General features: G+C 50.7%; 1 protein-coding gene across 3 annotated transcripts in view; it reads right to left on the reverse strand.

Moving 5' to 3' along the window:
- Positions 1–19,371, reverse strand: part of GRK5 (G protein-coupled receptor kinase 5) — a 199,407-nt gene that overhangs the window by 131,142 nt on the left and 48,894 nt on the right. For 2 of the 3 annotated variants that reach the window (XM_045506558.2, XM_045506557.2), the window contains one exon: positions 5,325–5,464. The exons of the other annotated variant lie outside the window; for it this stretch is intronic. In XM_045506558.2, the coding sequence (XP_045362514.1) occupies positions 5,325–5,391 (67 nt within the window). In that variant the 5' untranslated portion in view covers positions 5,392–5,464. Of the gene's footprint in view, positions 1–5,324; positions 5,465–19,371 lie in introns of those variants that run through there. 3 annotated transcript variants of the gene reach the window in all.

The raw sequence follows: 19,371 nt of genomic DNA on the forward strand, positions 1-19,371 counted from the left end.
GTGACAGCGCCTACAAGCAGTGATGGGGCAGGTGGGGCGTTGTCACCTGGTGACAATGGCTCCTCCAGAGGCTCCTGGCAAGGGCCCCAAGGAACCCCGGACTCTGTGCAGAAGGGGTTCGATAGGCCCTGCCCCCTCCTCAGGCTCCCAGCTCTCCGGCCTCTGCTCAAACACCTGGACAGAACTGCTTTCTGGCCCTAAGAAGTATTTACATTTTGATTAAGTCTGGTTTTAAACCACCAGGTAAGCTGGCCCGAGGCCGATACACCCCAGCCAGTCCAGCAATAACAAAGTGCACTGGGGAGCAGGTGACAAATGTGGGACCGGGGAGGACTCACCCATGTTCCCAGGAGCCCCCTAACCCAGCCCTCTGCCCTAAGCCTCCTGCTGGAAAAGGAGAACCACCAGCTCTGTGATCAGCAGTGGCGAGCACCTGGGGGAGCCCTGGAGTTCTGCCTGGGAAATAAACACATGGGATAAGGAGCAGGGGCGCCCAGACCAAACCTGGCCACGAGGAGGAGGATGGCCGTGAACCTCGGGCTGCCCCGCCCCCAGCAAGGGCCTCCCTCCTGCCAGGTGGTGTCTCACCCAGGAAGCAGGAAGTGAGTCTATTCCAAACTGGGGACTTGCACAAGTCACATTTTTATCCTGTTGGATGTATTCTGAGGACTCCACTAACAACCAGCCATTGTGAGACCTCAGGAGGCTGGGAGAGAGCCCAGTTATTTATTTACAAACTTCAAGTCTCCTTGAAAGTGTGATTCTGGAAGCAGCAAATGACACCAGCAGCAAAGGAATGTGGACTCCTGAATTCAAAATACCCACTGGGCAAGACAGGCCCCCCCGCACCCACTCCCTGCCACCCGACCTGCCTGAGAAAGTCCAGGCAACTAACGAGTACTTCAGAAAGGTGATTTCCTTCACTTCTGGCCCCTTTCATAGGAAATCAAACTTCCTCGGCAGAAAGCAGGATTGTTTGTACCACCTGGAGCTGCAACGGCAAAAAGATTTTAAGCCTGTGAGCTCCAAACAGACGGCAGGAGCTGCCTGGAGTTCTGGGACTCAAGACAGGGTTCAGGTTCAGCAGACAGGAGTGCTGTAATTGATTAGCAACATCTGACACTGGCACCAGCAGATGGAATAATACTATGCATGCTACGTGTTTGCTGTTTAGAGCTTAGCTAAAAAGCAAAATCAGCAGTGGGAATTCAGAAAGCCTGGATTCAACTAATAAGGGAACATGGTCAGAATAACTCAAAAGGAGAACCGGTAGCTTTTGGAGGACCAAAGAGAGAGCCAGTGGCAATTTCTAAGGCAAAGGGACAAATCACTCCCAGAAAGATCAAGTCACTTCCTTAGCAGCTGTCAGATGGGACATGTCCCAGAGTCACCCCCATCTGAGCTGTCAACCCACAATCCATTCCCAGCTCCTCAGAGAGACTCAGTTCCAGACTTCTCATGAGCCAGAAGGGTGTTTGACCTTTAGGGACCAGAAATAAATACTTAGGAGTTATGAACAGGGTTTGCTGCTGCAATGGGGAGGTTGGGAGGCAGCGGTCTCCCTGATGACAGACGCTCATTTAAAAACAAGGGGAAAGGAGAGGCTGGAGCACAGAATGCCCCGTCAGTAAGCCTGCATCAGACAGGGCTGTGCCGGAGTGGAGTTTACAACAGGAGAGGACAGGCCTGCCTAGCAGAGCACTGTGGACGTGTTTTCAGGACAAAGTAGACACCTCTCACTGTATGTTTCTACCTCAATAGGAGGCTGGAGGAAAAGGCTCCCAGCATGACTGCCTAAGGCAACCTCCCCAGGAGAGCCAAGCCCACTGGGGGTTTTCTAGCTGGGCTCAGGATTTGAGACTGATGGCTAACTAAGGAAGGGCACAGAGGTGAGCAACCCGGATAATTATAGGGTTGGGAGGAGGGTGAGGTCATGAAGGCTGCATCCCTCAGCCGGCCAACCAAGGGTGACCTCTAGGGAATGTGAGTTATTTCCCAGAGATGCAAAGGAGAGCGTCTGTTTCTACAGAACAAACAAAGATGTGGATATGAACTTGTGGTGCAGCACAGAGGATTTACGTGAAACTGGAGGGGAAAGTTCCAGAACACGTTACACTAAACATAAGGGGGAGGCTCAGTGCAGCATTGTGAGGTCTGGGGAGTGGAGCTCCAGGGGAGGCTTCTCTGGGGGACCCCTGCCGACCTCAGCTGACCTGCGTGACCTCGCAGGCCACTTCCCCACCCCAACTCTGGGCTTCCTGCCTCATCAGATAGGAGGAACAGTCCCCAACCCACGTATCTCATGGGGTTGCCGTGACCATCAAATGTGTATGGGAGACAACGGAAGACTGTGAGAAAGGGCCGACTGACTCCAAGTACCTGCAGCCACGAATCTCAAACGCAGGGATGAGTCAGAGACAGCGTGTGATTCCACTCTCCCAGAGTCCAAAGGCGGGCAAAACCAACCCCTGGTGTGAGGACCACCTTGGGGCAGGTGGGGACTGGAGGGGACTCCAGGAGGCTTCTGTGGCGCTGGCTCTGCAATGTGTGTGCTCTGCAAAATCCCATTTAGCAGTATGTTTATTGTTTCTGCCTTTTCTACACGGACAGTACACCTCAATAAGAAGCTTAACCCCAAAAAATTGTCTGGAATTCTTTTGTAAACATCTAGGTCATGATATTAATATAAGGGAGAATGTTCTAAAACATAAGTGTTATCAGTCTCCTAGAAATGAAAAGCAGGTCAAACAACTTCCCAAAGTCACAGCTCACCGAATGGTTGGGGGGAAACTGAGCAAATCGTGTTCTCTTTCCAGAGGACAACCTCTGCCCTTTGCCAATAGCACACTGGCGTCCTTCTCCAGATGGGGTTGCCCTCTTCCCTCCCTCTTCCCATCCCCACGATATACAGAACCCTGTGGCTCATCCTTTGGAAGGCAGCACACTAGTCTTCAAACAAACCAAATGTCAGTTTTGCACCCTACAAAAAAGAGTATATGCTCCTTTCTTGCAGTTCCCCTTCCTGTGTACCTCTTGATTTTAAAAACACAGTTGCCAATTCGTAGAAGCTTGTCGTGCAGTGGCACCTGGGCTCAGAGACAGGTCTACGCGTCTAGGCTGGAGGTGGAGAGTGATACAGTCAGGGTGGAACAAGGGACAGGGTGTTCAGAAGCATAGGCCCGGAGGTGCCCAGCTCTCTGCTGCTCTCTGCTACCCTGGTTGACTCCCACTAGGATGTAAGCTCCCGGAGGTAGGAGTTTCTCTGCCTTATTCGGCACCCAGACTGGTACCTGGTGCACAGGAGGAGCTCAGTAATCTTGATGAATGAGTGAGGGAACAAATGAGCAAACAGCACTGATCTCAGAGACCCGCGCTGTGAGGACCAAACAAGACATTACAGGTGCAGTGCCGAGCAGAGCATGTGCACCCAGCAGGTGCTCAATAAATGTTAGCTGGGTTGGGACTTGGGTCTTTGGCGCGTTCTCCCCCCACCCCACAGGTATCTCACTCAGATCCACGTGCCCTTTTCTCCCCTCAGCAAGTGTCAGGAGCAAGTACAAATGCGTCTTCTTAAACCAGGACACCTGAGCCTCCCGTGTGCTGCTGCTTCTGGGCCCACCGCCCTGCAAAGTGGCGGGGGGTGCGGCTCCCAGATCTCAGGGGATTAGCAGGTGACTGTCAAACATCTGAAAAGACAGAGTGCCCTTGTCATTACTAAACCCTAATAGACGCATCTCACCCCCTCCAACCAAAGGTGTATGTTTCAGGTTTAACAAAACAATATAGTATTGTTCCCACTCCTGACTTGGGTATCACCCTGCAGAGACGTTTAAGTGAGGGATGGAGCACCTGCACCACTCCCTCCTCGCACTGACCCCTGCCAGAGCTTCTAGGCACCATCCACTGCACCACCAGGGGCAGCGAGGAGCCAGTATAGCAGAAAGCAGCAGCCACCTCATGCCACTGCGCAGGTTGACATCAACTGATCTGCTGCACCCATTGTCAGGAGTCACCGGAGGGACAGCCCCAGTGCTCTGGGAGGGCGAGGGCTGGATAAGAACGACAGTCACTTAATACACAGGGCACGTGCTGCATCTCCTGCCACTGCTCCAATGAAGGCGAACCCTGCATCCAAGGCTTTACGACTACCCCACGGGACAGCAGCATCTGTCAGCTGATATACAGCAGCCTGGCCAGAGGGAAGTGCACTGGATCACATGTCAGGAGCCTGGGTTCAGGTTGGATGTGCCTCTGTATGACTCTCCGGGCCTCGATTTTCTCATCTGTTAAATGAGATGGTTCACAAGATCGTGGAAAAGTCAAAGAAGAACGTAAATGAGTCCCATACTGGGCCTCTTGACCTTAAACTACAAATGATAAATAACTTTTCTAGGCCTTAGTTTTTTTATCTATAAAACGAGATAATTCTTGCCCATAAGGCTGCCGGAAAGATGACATGGGCTGATACCCCTAGGAGCTGAGTGCAGGGTCTGACCCACAGCTAGTGCTCAGTGTCACTGGGATTAAGTTATAAAAGGCACTTTGTAAACCATTAAGTCAATATGATTGGAGAGCCCCACCCTGTCCCGGCTGGCAAAGGCATCCTCAAGTTTGTGTGCCACTTCAAATGTCCTTATTCCCTAAGAATAAGAAGTAAGTTTGGAGCTTATTTATTTTTTTAGAATTCTCTGAAAGACCCCCAAAATAGCCACCCGCCCCAGGCAGCAACCCAAAAACAATGAGCGGATGAGCCGAAGCCAAGGCACCAGGCGACCGCGAAGGCCGGCCGAGGAGGAGGTCTGAGGACGCAGTTCCTTCCTGGCTCCGGGAAGCAGCTCTGCACCCACCAGCGCCCGCGGCAACTGATGCTGCTGGTGGGACCCACCCACCCATCCATGGCCCAAATAAATGACCCCAAAAGGAGCCTGTGTCCAGATGCCAGGCTGAACCCTCTACTGTGGCATGTAGCTAAGAGGGCAGCACAGTTTTCACCAAGTTTCCTGATGAATTGCGTTACTCTGAAAACCCAAGAAACTCTCTTGCCACTGATGTCAGCTTGCAGAAAGTGGAAGAGATCAAGCCACAGGAAACTTGAACATCATGGAGAAAGATTCCCCGTTGGATCTTCCCCACTCCCACCCCAACCCCTAGCGTCACCCACCTGCTGCCACCTGCCCACCGCCAGCTCCAGGGGCCTCTAACACGTCGTCCCCACTGCATAAGACCCTCCATCCTAAATCCAACCCCCCAACCTAATGTCTGCTCACCCCTCAAGGGCCAACTCAAGGCTCACCCCTCTGCAAAGCTTCTACCACCTCTCTTACCCTCTTGCTTTTCCGTGATCCTCTCCCCTCTGTCCTGGGTGTATTTGCTGAATAAGCACACTCCCATCTTTGACTTGTGCTGCGCTGGGCTTGATGCTGGGAATAGAGGCACGAAAGCCCCCTCCTTGGGGGAGCCCAGTCTGGAAGACAAGACAGGCAAGGAAGCAGATGACTATGCCCAACCTAGGAGGCTGCAGGCCCCCTGTGAACAGAAGGCCACAGGAGACAGAAAGGGAAAACGAAGCCCAAGGAATCTAGAAGGCTCCCCGAAGGAGGGATGTCTCATCACAACCTGGAAGGACAAGTAGGTGTCCTCCGAGCGGAGGAGGGTGAGAGGGCATTCCCAGGCAGAGCGGCTTCAGAGGCTTGGGTCACTGGGTGCCTGGGAAGGGACACGAGTCTGGGGGGAGAGGTTGGAACCAGCCGGTGGGAGGAAAGCCTCGATCAGATGCGAGTTTTAGAGTCCTCATGATGTTGGCAAAACCAGGAGGTATTCCAGGGGCTATTGCAAGAGCCCAGGCAAGAGAAGGAATGAAACTCTGAACCAGGACAGAGGCAGCAGAGGTGAGTGCAAAGGGCAGAGGTGATGAGAAGGGGGCAGAGGTATCCTCCAGAAGCAGCTCTGGACTTGGGGGTTCATTTCATTCAACCTCCCCTGCCAAGCAAGGGCTCTGCATGAGCAGCGACCAGCTTTTCTACTTTTCTTGAGCACAAAGCAGCCTCCCAATTGATACATACTTGTTGAATTAAAGTTTTTAATTCTAGAAGGATCCCTGAAATGTAGGTGTTTGACTTGTCTGACCCTGATCAGAGCTGAACAAAGAGCAGGGTTGTACAAACTGGAAACAAGAGAACCACGCTGAGGCTAAAGACAGTTCAGCTGGAGCTGAAAGAAAAGTACCTCCAGGAGGCCCATCAACAAACCGCTGCTGGGTCCTGGGGAGACCCGGGAATGGGGGGGCATTGGCACAAAGACCAAGATACAGAGAAATCACTCTCTGCCAGGCCTTCACTCATCACCATCCAGGGGCTGTGTGACTGTGGTCAAGTCACCAACCCTATCTGGGCCCCAGATCCTACATCCACCAGATGAGAATTCTGGGGCTACAGATAAGCCCGCAGCTGCCACCATCCTTGTCCCCACAGTGGGAGAGAGCCACGAGCAGGGCAGGCCCGCCTCCCATCCTGCCCCACACTCTGCCCAGAATACCAGCTCCCAAGAGCAAAGACATTAAACACTTCCTGCTGTGAAGGGAGATGCTTGTTTACAGCACTCAGCCGATTTAGTCCTAGGTCTTCAGAAGGAGAGGAAAAGGTGCCCAGAAATCCTTGACCACAACAATGACCAAAACAGCTGCAGGCCCTGTTTGCAGAATCCTCTCAGAACCTTCGAGCGGGGGCCACATACACGGGGCTCCAGGCAGAAAATAGCTCTAAGTAGCCCCTACAGCACCAAAAAAAACCCCACCTGACTCCCCCCATCCCACAAACCTTTTTTCCTTAATTAAAAATCTCTTTTAATATGACAGTTGTGAAAAGAAAATATGCTCCCTTACCGTATTTTCTCATGAAGTTAAAAATATGAGTATCGCAGAGAAAAAAAAGTTTTAAGGTCAGAGGGGAGGGGAAAAAGCATGTTTTTTGAAATCTTGGAAAATAAACAGACTCAGCCCTCATCAGCAGGCTCTCTGGGAATGTGACCTGAAGTGCTGCTGGGGGTCGGAGAGCTGTTTAAAGGAAAAGTTCAAGGGCCCGCCCGAGGCTGGGGATTAGTGGCTCGGACACTGTGTCCCCCTCTCCCGATGACCAGCCTTTTAGCCACTTGGGACACGAGTGTCCAGGAGACAGGAAGCCGAGGGAGCAGATGAGACGTCAGGGAAACAACACTGGGGGCGGCAAGCGCCCCACAGGCAGTCCCTACTGAGGGACGCTTATCTGACCCAGCCAGGCTGCAGGGACACACTCCAGGCAGGCAGGAGCAGTGACACCAGTGAGGGGTGGCAGAGCTGCTGTCCAATCAGGGGACAGGGCACACTGGGTGGCCCTTCGGCCTGGCCCACCCACTCTCGGTAGTAACTCAAGAACCCACAACCAAGCCAGCTCTGGGGAAGGTCAGGAAGCAGGGCTTGGAGGTGACACATGCATTTGATAGGTATTTATTAAGCACCTACTATGTGCTTAGACCGAGCAACAGAAACTGCAGGTACAACTAGCAAGATAGACAAGGCCCCCGTCTGCATGGAGTTTACATTCAGGTGCTCAGAGGTCCTGTATGCTCTCCGCCCCCTTTCCCTACTCTGGTAAACCTCCTGCCAACCTGGAGGTTGGCACTGATGTGTACCAAGCCCCCACCCTCCACAAGGACCAGAGTGGGCCATGCCCCTGTTCCCCGGGCTCATAAATTCCTGGGGGTCTCTGCAGGCAGGGGTGAGGAGGGGAACAGACCCCACACACAGGGTGCTGTGTGGCCAGTCAGTGAGATGTGCCCCTGTTGGAGCTGCACACCCCAGCTCTGCACTAGCCCTGGGAGCAGGGGACACAGGGTCCATTCCTATCCATGAGGGCCGCCCACCCCAGAGATGGGGAATCAAAAGCCAGGGATTCAGACCTCCCCCAACCCTGGGAGCAGCAGGGAGCAGCTAGCAGGGCTCCAAGCAGGGCTCTGGAATCAGATGAGGCTCAGTTCTGATCTAAGGCCCACCATTCACTAGCTGTGTCTAGCTGGGTAAGTCACTTCACCTCTCTGAGCCCATGTCCTCTGTGGTGATGTGGAAGTGACAGTGCCAACCTTGGGGGTGCCTGCCCAGTGACCAGCTTGCCCCTGGCACTCGACAAAGCAGAGACTGACCATCCTCCTGTCTGGGCTTTACAGAGGGGGGAACGGTGGTGTGGGAGACAACAGAGGCGGCCATGGATTTTGCCAGAGAAAGTCTAAAACATTTCAAAAGATGAAATCTCATCTGAGCTAAGCCTGAGATTGGAATACAATTTCTACAAAAAGAAAAAATAGAGAAAGTATTCCCAGCCTAGAGGAAACACATTTTTTTTCCCCTTGAGGGCCTTCTAATGATATTTCTTTGTCCTGAATGAAAGATTTGTGAAGAATTATTAATAATAGATGGACAAATGTAACTTTTCCTTCCCTCCCTCCTCCCATCCTCTCTCCCTCCCCTCTAGTCTTCACCATAAATATAAGCACTTACTGAGCACTATGTGCCACACACTGTTCCAGGCACAAGGAACAGATCAGGTTGCTAGACAGACATGATGCCTCCTGGAGCTGATATCTGACCCTCACAACCACCCAGAGTACGTGTGACTGAGTTAAGAGGCTTGAATTACACACAGTAGCTTTGGGCAGAAATAGACCAAAGGAAGTCCAATCAGCCTTCACCCCTGACTCCCTTCTCCCCACCTTGTCTCCTGAAGTCGCAGCACCCAGGCAAGGGAATGGGTGACCATCCCCCAAAGTGAGCACGTCCAGGGGGCGCCCACATGGCCAGCTGAAATGAGCAGACAACAGACTCCCCCACTCCCTCAAAACTCCTGCCAGCCACGCCCAAGTGTCTCCTGTAAATAATCCTTTAGACTCCAGAACAACCTTTTCCTTTCAAATGGCAGCAAGTTGAAAAGCAGAGTCCACAGAGGCCCACAGACTCCTGAGGGAACTGATCCTGCCCTCGTGGCTGAAGGCAGGGTGAAGGGGCCACAGAGCCCCCACCCCGACCCCGACCCCGACCCCGACCCCATGTGATTCCACACCGCCCACTGTAGGGTCAGACACTGCTGGGAAGCCCATCACGGACTAAGACAGGCATTTCGGTCCAAATCACCTAACACACAGACACGCTCTTTTTCCCAAGATCAGGGGCAGATTTTACTTCAGAGGGCTTACAGCACTTTGAGAATTCAATTAATGGCAGAAATTATTAAGTGAGAAAAAAAAAGGAAATTATTAAGTGAACTTAAAATCGCCGGATGAAATATTAAGAACTGTTGAAGCGGGCTGAAGGGCACAGGGGCCTCAGTCCTCTCTGCATCTGAGTAAGTCTAAAATTTTTCAAAATGAAAAACTTTTAAAAATCCGGATGAAACAACAACATAATATCTTTAGGCTGTAGAATGAATAAAAATAAAATATTCGCAGTAGGGTTAATAAAAATAATAAGCTCTGGATAAACAACAAGGTCCTACTATATAGCATACGAAACCATATTTAATAGTTTGTAACAGCCCATAATGAAGAAGAATATGAAAAGGAATATATATGTATAACTGAATTACTATGCTGTACACTAGCAATTAACACAGCATTGTAAATCAACTATACTTCAATTTTTTTAAAAAGCACCATTCAAACACTTCCCCCCAAAATAATAACCCCTGGATTTCTGGGGTGCTTTGCTCTACAAAGTGCTTCTTCACATATAGCCTCTAATTTGAACTGTCAAGGAAAGTAGGGGCTACTAGTCCCATTTTGCAGACAGGGAAGTTGAGGCAGGCTTGCCTGAGACCTTTCCACCAGGAAGCCTGCTGTTGAGGACTTGAACTTGGCCACAGGGCCTAGTAAATGGCCTTCATCCCTGGCTCTGGCCCAGCCCCAGCAACTCCCTGCTCCTCCACTCCTGCCTCAAGGGATGTGGCCTTATCAACTAACTGTTTTTTCTTGTTAATGATAAAATATTTTGCCTGCCACCACTCCTTTTCCCAGGCCACCTATTCCCATTCCCGCATCACAGTGCAGGATGTTAAGAATTGTGCCGTGGCCCCCATGCTGGTCTGACTATTCGGTCACTCACCAGGGCTTCTCAGCCCAGTGTCCACCTTCCCTGATGGATCTTTTGACCAAAGTCTTATTTGGCTAGTGGACAGTCCTCATTATAAAGTGTTTCCGGGACATAAATCAAGTCATCGTAATGGAACACTTCCCCAGCCAGACTTAACTGTTCCAACCCCAATGCACCTTTTCAGAAACCTTGTCTAGTGGGAGACTAGCCACAGATTCCTCTGATCTCTGCCCTGGAGCCAGGGATGGGGGAGCTTGGCCCAGGGAGCCCTCTTCTCACCACCCACCCTCCTCTCACTGCACCTTAGGACCCCTCCAGAAAATGTTTTAAGTGACCATCTTAACCTTTTTCATTCAAGACTGACTTGAGAAAACGCTAATGCGTTACTGGCCCCCTCTTCCATTTACACACCCCTCCCCCCAGGTCTGTAATGTCTAGTCTCCCCTGCTCCAGGCCGCCCAGAAGCCCAAGGTGCCCTACATGCGTCAGCCAACGCTGACCCCATGATGTATGGGTCTGATGACTTCACTTATGACACCAGCCCGGAGACGTCCTCTATTTGTACACTCAAAACCTCTGTTATGTCTGAAACCTCGTAACCTTTTCCGAAGAACATATCGTACCTGTTCTGAGCTCCAGGAGTTTTGCAACTGCCTTTGGCCAAAAGCAACACGGCTCAGAGCCAGATCCCCACGCAGACTAGCAAGGCCTCCCCGCAGCTCAGCACTGGAAGCACGGGGTGTCTGTGCTCTGCTCAGCCCTGCCCAGGCCCCATCCCATAGAGCGGGCGAGATGCTCCATCCTCAGGGGCAGTCCCTACTGGGACATCCCTTTGAGAGGTGGCAGCTTTTGCCTGGCACTCACACCTGAGGAGAGACCCAGCGAGTGCTTTCCAGAACCCAATACACATGCTCGAGCCTGCCGTAACCTCTCTATCTGTAACTCCCTTTGACCACTTCCTCGTGCTTCCTCAGCTCCAAATGGCAACGACTCCCAGTATTCATTCATTGACTTAGCAGAGTGTCCAGAGCTGCAATGTCCAGCACAGAAACCACCAGACACAGGTAGCTCCTGAGCACTCCAGATGTGGCTACTCCAAATTGAGACATTAAAATACACACTTGGATTTTGAACACTTAGAGTGAAAAAGACTGCAAAAGTATCTTATCAATAATGTTTCTATAAATAACATATTAAAATTGTAATGTTTTGCATATAGTGGATTCAATAAAACACATTAGTAATACAATTTTGGGTATTTCTCTTTTGCTTTTTTTTAATGGGACGACTACACATTTTTTATTTCACAGGAGGCTCACATAAATTTTCTATTGGACAGCACTGGTCTAGGCAGTGGCTTTGATCCACTACCTGGGTCCAAACCTCAGCTCCATTTACTGCAGGTCTCTTTCCCATCCACACTCCAGCTTCCCCACCTGCACACGGGATAAAAGTGCCTACTGCCCTGAGCTGGGGGAGGATTCACAGAAATCACATATTTGCAGTTACCACAGTTCCTGGCATTCAATAAATGCTGGCTGCTACTATTCACCCAACAATGATTTACTGATCCCCTTCTGACAAGCAGGCTCCACGCTAAGCCCTAGGGACACAAAGGTGAACCTGGAAACATTCTCTCGCTGGAGGTGTTCCCCCTCCCAACCCCGAGCCCCAACACAGGTCTTAAAGAAGTAGGTTCACCTCTCAGCTTTGCTACTAGCTGTGTGACCTTGAGCAAGTCATGTTTCGAGGAGGGGGACTCAGGGTCCCATCTGCAGACAGACACTTGGTGACTCAAATCTCACAGAAACCATCAGCACAGTCAGGCCACCACAGAGCAGGCATAGTCCCAGAGCGCAGGCATCAGAGCTCACTGGGCCCCAGGAAGAAGGCTCCCCAGGGAACAGCATCGTCCCATTAGCACTTGGCCAGGGAGCCCAGGGACCCAGCATTCCGGAAACCTGGCAACTCCCAGCCCCAGGAATGTGTGTGAGTCGCTCTGTCCCCCAGGGCCCACCCACCCCGTGTTCTCATTCCCCAGCCTTGGAGACTGCAGGGCCTGGAGGTGGGAGTGGGGAGGTGGGGATGGAGATGGGAGGGGGAACTTGGCCTCACTTTCATTGAAGCCTCAAGATCAAATATTTTATAACATCGTCAAATAAGACTACACGCAGCCCCAGGTATAAGGGGGGACACTTCTGTTTGATCCCAGCTCCATCCCGCCTGTGGTGCACTATGAATCAATATTTCTTATACATCCTGTCATTACCTTGTACCTAGAGTTGCTATGCAGTTTTTGTTTAAAAAGCACCACCTTAATAAAAGCAAATCATTTTAAATACCACAATGTTTTGTAACCTTCTTGTGGAATTTTAAAAAAACTTTAATGAACTCATAGCCTCAGAACGAAACAAAAATTCGGAAGCAGACCAGGCCTCTTGGCACCTTTGAGAGGTCCCGAGATGTGTCCACCTTTGCAGAATGACCAGTCTCCGTGGGCACTTGTGACTATCCAGGCTCAGAGGAGGGACTGGATCAGACTCTGCCAGCTGGAAGTTCCTCCTAACCCCACAGACCTGCCTTCTTACAAGAACTTGCCTTTAAGGTTAGACACAATCTTGCTCACTTAAGAGGCAGCAGCTCAAATGCTTCTAGAAAGCCTCCTCAAAGCTCCTCAAAGCCCCCGGGCCTCCACCAACCCTGGACCCTACTGACAACGCCCGGGGAACTTGTCTCTACTCCTCTCAGCTCTGGGCCCAGCTGCGGAATGTCCCAGACCCCAGCACCAACCTTTCACACTGCGGGTGAGAAACCTGGACCCCCACAGGGCCTCACTCCATCCACACAGGGATCCCTCCAACCCCACAGCCCACGTTTCTCCAGCAGCCACCATGCCCGGGCCCTGGTCCAAGGAGCTGGGGCCTCGGTGGTATGAGACGTGGCTGGGGTGGCGAGGGAGACAGGCCAGGACAACAGACCATGATAAGGCAGTCTAGCGAGCACAGGCTGCGGGGGGAAGTGGGTGCACAGGTCACGGGGATGATGGAACTGGGGTGAGAGAAGGCTCTCCCGGGGAGCAACGTCAGGGAACTGGCCTGGTAAAGGGCTGGGAGAACAGGAGAACATTCTAGGCCCAGGGAACCACACATGTGAAACAACACAGTGAGAGGGAGAGCCTGGTGCACACCCAGGGAACTAAAGTATTGCAGGGGCTGGAGATCCGTGCAGGGAGTGGCTGTTAGCGAACCACTGGTGGACAGGTCAGATTTGAACTCTAGGAAGGCTGTGCTGCTTAGTCGGATTTAGTGGATGACAAACCAACAGTAGAGGAACCACATAGGCAGCCACAACAATTGTATAAGGCAGAGACGTGGACAGATATTTCCAAGGGAGAATCCCCAGTGTTAATGAGAAGTAGGACGGGCTTGAGAGATGACGCCGGGTCCCTGGCTTGGGTGACAGGCCACTCGGGCTGTTTTCTGTGCAACCAGACAGCCCCTAGGAAGTGAGAGGCTCCATGTCCACCAGACCCACCCACCAAGCCCTGTCAGTGGCTGCTTGCTTCTCCGACACTAGTTTAGTCGTAGTATTCAGCCAGGCTTCTCAGCCCCCTCCGGGGATTGGATGACCTGATGGCCTGGTTCAGGGATGGCAGTGCTTGAGGGCACGCTTCCAAATGGGCAGAGGCCCAAGAGGGGAGGCAGCCAGGCAGCACCCCGGGAACCTGGGGCAGCCTGCCAGCATGGAAAGCTCAGCACACTCATGCCAGGGGCCAGCCAGATCCCTCCCTGTGAAGAGGATGCCACGTGGGGGCTGATTGCAGAGCAGCAGCTCGCCCACAGGCTGGCAGGCACAGGCTGGACATACGAGCGTGGGCCGAGCCTCAGCGAACAGTCCTTGGCTGTCTTCGGTGTGCTGGACATCTAACTTCCCCAGCTGAAGAGCAAGGGAAACGGAGCAGAGATTACCAACCCAAGTTAGTTTGCAAACTGGGACCTGAATCACTGAATCAGACCCACAAGAACTGCCTTGAGAGCAGCAGAGAGGAGCAAATGTTTTCCAAAGGAGATGATGAAGACAGGATTTGCACTAAGTCTGAGAGGGAGGTGAAAGGAATAACCCACCCCAGGCATGAAGTCAGGACATGGTGGCAAATCAGTCTGGTTGGAGCAGATCCTTGTACTGGGCCAATGAGAAAAGTCCTGAGCGCAAGGGGCCAGCATTGGGCTTTATCCTGCAGGCAATGGGAAATCATCGCCTCCAATGCATTCTTCAAGGAAAATAGTTAAGCAGCTCCTCAAAACATTTAACACAGAATTTCGTTATCATCCAGCTACTCCACTTCTAGGTGTATACCCCGAAGAATTGAAAACGGGGACTAAAACAGCTGCAGTATTCACAAAAGCCAAAAGGTGGAAACAACCCAAGTGTCCATCAATAGATAAATGGGTAAACAAAATACGGTATATGCATACAATGGGATATTATTTAGCCACAAAAAGGAATGAAATACTGATACATGCTACAACAGGGATGAACCTTGAAAAGATTACGCTAAGTAAAATTAGCCAGACACTAAAGGACAGATACTATATGATTCCACTAATATGAAGCACCTAGAATAGGCAAATCCATAGGCAGCAAGCAGAACAGAGGCTACCAGGAGTTAAGGGGAAGGAGGAATAGAAAGTTCTTGTTTAATGAGTACAGAGTTTCTGTTTGGGATGATGAAAACATTCTGAAAATGGATCATAGTAACAGTCGCACAACACGGTGAGTGTAACCAATACCACTCAGTTGTACACCTAAAAATGGTTAAAATGGTAAATTCTATGTTTTGTGTTTGTCCAGCACCTGGAGAGAACTGGTTCACTTCCCAGGCAAGCAAGGCAGAGCTGAACACAACACGTTTATTTCCTCTCCCTCCTGAGACCCCCTAAAATAACAAGGGAAAAAAGGGGGTATCAACTTACAAAGCAGAGGGAAGTGGAGAGCAGATGACAGCAGACCAGAGCTGTTAGAACCACTTTTGAAGGATGACAGAGGGATGGATGAGGGTACTGGCTTGGCAGACCAGAGACAGAGCGGACGTTGACGTCCCTGCAGGAAGCGAAGCCAACGAGAAAAACCCCCTTTGTAAGCTGGAGGCAACGAGCATGCTGGCCCACAGGCTTGCCGTATTGATTTTGTGTCTGTCCTAGCACGAAATGTTACCATCACTCAGACAAAGCATGCTTGGGATAATTCATTACCAAACATAACTTATCACCACGCCAAAATTTTTAAATCGCTCGTCTTCACCTTAACTGTAGTTTTTCTGCACGGATAGGGAAAGGCCTCCAACCCCCTGGGCACAGCACAGGGACTCCCCACCGCCCACAGAGGAAGCCCCAACACCGGTGCCTCTTGTATTCAGGGCTCTCCCCTTCTGGGCCCAGTGCAGTTCAAGCACTGGATCTGTGGGGTCAGGACAGCAGGAATCCAAGTGAAATAGGAGGCCACAGGATCAAAACAGTCTGGGCAGCCAGGTGGTGGGATTCGTGCCCCCTCCACACCACCAGGACAAGGTGTGTACAAACCAACCAAAAGCTTCTCCAGGAACAGAACCAAGACTTCACACTTTCCTGAGGTTGCTCTATTTTTCACATGCTTTTCTTCCACTTCACTGCCCCCTGGAAAATGGTGTGAATGTCTGCTGCGCCACCAAGCAGCTATGACGTGCGTGTGCCTCGGCCCTGGCCCTCGGCCTGGGACACTCTGGCCTCCTTCTTACCCCTCAGGGCTCCACACAGCCTTAGCCATAGAATGCCAGGGGCTGCGGGCCACCACCACTCAATCCTCAGGAGCCCTCCAGAGTCCTCTGTGCTGTGAAAGGCATGCATGGAGAGGGACAAGAGGTCCTTGCTGCTGCCACTGGACTCAACTCTGGCTTAACTATGCCCCTCCTTCCCCACCATGCCCCTCCAGGGGCATCGAGCCTGCCCCTTCCCAGGCCTGCTTTCATTAGAAAATCTACTCCTCCTACCCTTTCTCCTGGATGCTAAGTCCACCAGGGACAGAACTACCCTGTTCACCTTTCTATGACGAACACCTGGCGCAGGGCGTGGCCCCTTAGGGAGCTAATAAATGCTGGGTGGTGGGTAGGAAGGCTGGGAGGAGGCAGGGAGGAGCTCTGACTCCTCGCTCAGGCATGTCAGATTCCAGACTGACTCTTCAGTGGACTCACGTCAATCTGGGGGGTCAGCTGAAAAGTGACCTCCAGGGCATCCAAGTATTCAAGTGGGGTCTGAGGGGGCCCACAGGAGTGTCCACCTCTTTAAGGCCACTGTGTGGGACCCTGTAGCATTGGATAAGGCAGTTTCTTGCCACATGACCTGTTGACACTAGAGAAAGTCAGCGCACCTGCCGTGGCGTGGGCAGGTGGGAGGCACATTCACACAGAAAGAATCTGGGCTGCCCCCTCAGGTCCCCTGGGGCAGCATGCAGGGAAGTGCCAAGGCCAAACTGGCCCTCAGAGAACAAGTAGAGGAGACTGGCTCTCGAGATCTGACACTTAGGGCCAAGCACTCGGCCATTAGGTGATTGCAGGAAGAAAAAGGCTATGGGAGAATTATTTTAGAATACAGATTCCTAGTACAGTGGTATCATAACTGTAGAAACTGACAAACTGTCAATTTCTAGAAAAGTTAAACCTATACCTACCGTATGATCCAGCCATGCCACGCCAGGTATTTACTTCTCAGTATTTACCCAAGAGAAAAGAAAAAATATATGACGTGTACAGTGTTCCCAGCCACTTTATTTGTAACAGCAAAAATACTAGAAACAATCCAAACGTCCAAACAGGTGAACAGATAAAGAAGGAGTTATTGATAATGCACGAGAGTGTGGGTGAATCTCAAAATACTCATACTGAGTGAAAGAAGCCAGACAAACAAGAGTACTAATTATGTGGTTCCATTTATAGAAATCTCTAAAAAATGTCAACTCATCCATAGTGACAGAAAGCAGCATGAGTGGTCGCTGGGGGCTGAGGGTGAGTCAGGGAGGGATGAGAGGGAGGGGTTATAAAGGGAAATCTGGAAACTTGCAGGGGGGACAGACAGACTCACTAACCTATCTGTGGTGGAGGTCTCACAGGTGTGTAGGTCTGCCCAAACTTTTCAAATCGTATACACGTATGTATAGAAATACGTATAGTTTACTGTTCGTCAGTTACACCTCAATAAAGTGGCTTTAAGAGAATACAGATTCCTAGGTGCCAGTATGGAGAGTGGAGGCCAGCTGTGTCATGGTGGGCGTGTTACAGAGAAGAGTGAAGGGGGTGGGTGCAGAGTGATGCAGACCAGCCACAGGGACCCCAGGCTGCTGTCTTCCACTTGCCACTTCTGTCCGTTTACAGGATACGCACAGGGACCATGTCTCAACATCATCAGTTATCCCTCCAGGGAAAGTGTGCAGGCATCATTATTTCTCTCCTGACATCTGCATTCCTTCATGTCCTCCAGCACTTGCATGGAGAACCACTGGGAAGGGAACAGTCAGCCAGTCGTATGGTCTCTACGCCCGGCGTGGTGGTCTGTGAGCTCTTTCGTGGGTCTGGCTGAACAGATCCAGGTGCCAGTAACCAATGCTTAGTGTCTAGCAAGAGGATTCCAAACAAGACACTTTGTGGACCCATCACCATCTAATTATTCACTTAAGAACATTTAGGTTAAAAATTTATTAACCCAGGTGAGGCTAAAACCTGGTCATGTCATCCAGAGGTTTGGCCAAGGAATCATACATTTTTTCAAGTCATGAGGACAAGGGATGGAACTATGGCCATCAGGGGACTCCAACTCAATTTCTAATCAAGGTCAGGTTAAATAAATCTGACATTATTACAGTTCTTTCTTCTTGTATATTTATTTTGTGGGTCTTTCTTTTTCTTTCTCTCCTCACTTACATGCTCAGGCACAAATGAAGACAGGAAAGAAACATGCCAAAACTTTAATGGTTGGTAGACTTCATTCCTTGGAGAAATTTTTCTGTAGTGTGGTTACATCACTTTCTTTTTTAAAAGAATACATTGTAAAATATAAACTCCATCTGCCAAAGTAAACTGGTATATAAGTGACAAATAGCATAATTACAATTGATCATTATACAAGACTCATGAATTGCAATAAGCCATAGGCCATCACAGAAGAGCCATACTTACAATGCTCAGACATCTCCCTAAACAAATGCTGCATTTTTACTCCAATGAGTAGTATCTGAATACTTTCCAAAGGCACCCATCTAATTTATTGGCATCTCAATCAGATCATCAGCCAGAAAGAGCAGCAGCCAAAAGCACAGCATATCATGACTTTAAAACCACACAGCAAAAAAAAAAAAAATCTGCCTTGGAGATTTTAGACTTGACCCCACTTTCAAAGGTCATCATTTATCACAGGAAATAAAGGGTTCACCGTATGTTTTTCTTCCTCTATATCAAGTCTCCATCACAGGAAAGTTTATATAAATGAAACACAGAATTGAAAGGACTGGCTGTCTCCAGGAAGTGGTAACACGATCAGTGGTCACAGATCCAGTCTTGCCCAGTGTAAAGGAAGCTCTCTCAGGTTGCCCTCAACTGTTTCTAAGAGGTCAAGTGCAGGTCACAATCACACAACTGGTCCAGGTCACTGCTTGGAGAAAAGAAATCGAAGATGCTGATCAACCATATGCCCTCATCATTTCACTCTGGTTGCTTATCTGGGCTGTAACCCCAGCAACAGTCAGGAAACTTGCTCCCCACCCTGAGTGATGGTTACATCCGTGATTGTGGTGATATGAAGCCCTAGCTGCCACCTGCCAAGTCTCACCAATGTGCCAGTGATCACACTCCGGTGTCTATCTCATTTCATCTTCAAACGCAGCAAGGTAGGGATCATCATTAGCCCATTTTACAGATGAGGAAACTGAGAGCCGTAGGAACTTATCATGTGGCTGAACTATAATTCAAATCCCAGGTTCTCAACCACTTCGCCATACTGCTCACGCTGAGAAATTTTACATTAAAAGGGTCTTTTGCGTTTTCACAGCAACTTCCTTCTAACAGTAGAACCTGCTGCCCACAGAAACCGGGAGATTTGCCCAAGGCCATGAACGAGACCTGGAGCCGAGACAGGAGCCCTGGGTGCTGACTCCCCTGGCAGCGTCCTTGGGGCTGCAGCCCGGGCCTCAGAGCCCACCCAGAGGGCCTTAGCTCTGTTAAAGGACATGAGGGACCA

This window comes from Camelus bactrianus, chromosome 11, assembly GCF_048773025.1.
Source record: "Camelus bactrianus isolate YW-2024 breed Bactrian camel chromosome 11, ASM4877302v1, whole genome shotgun sequence".
In the NCBI taxonomy this organism is placed as follows: domain Eukaryota; kingdom Metazoa; phylum Chordata; class Mammalia; order Artiodactyla; family Camelidae; genus Camelus; species Camelus bactrianus.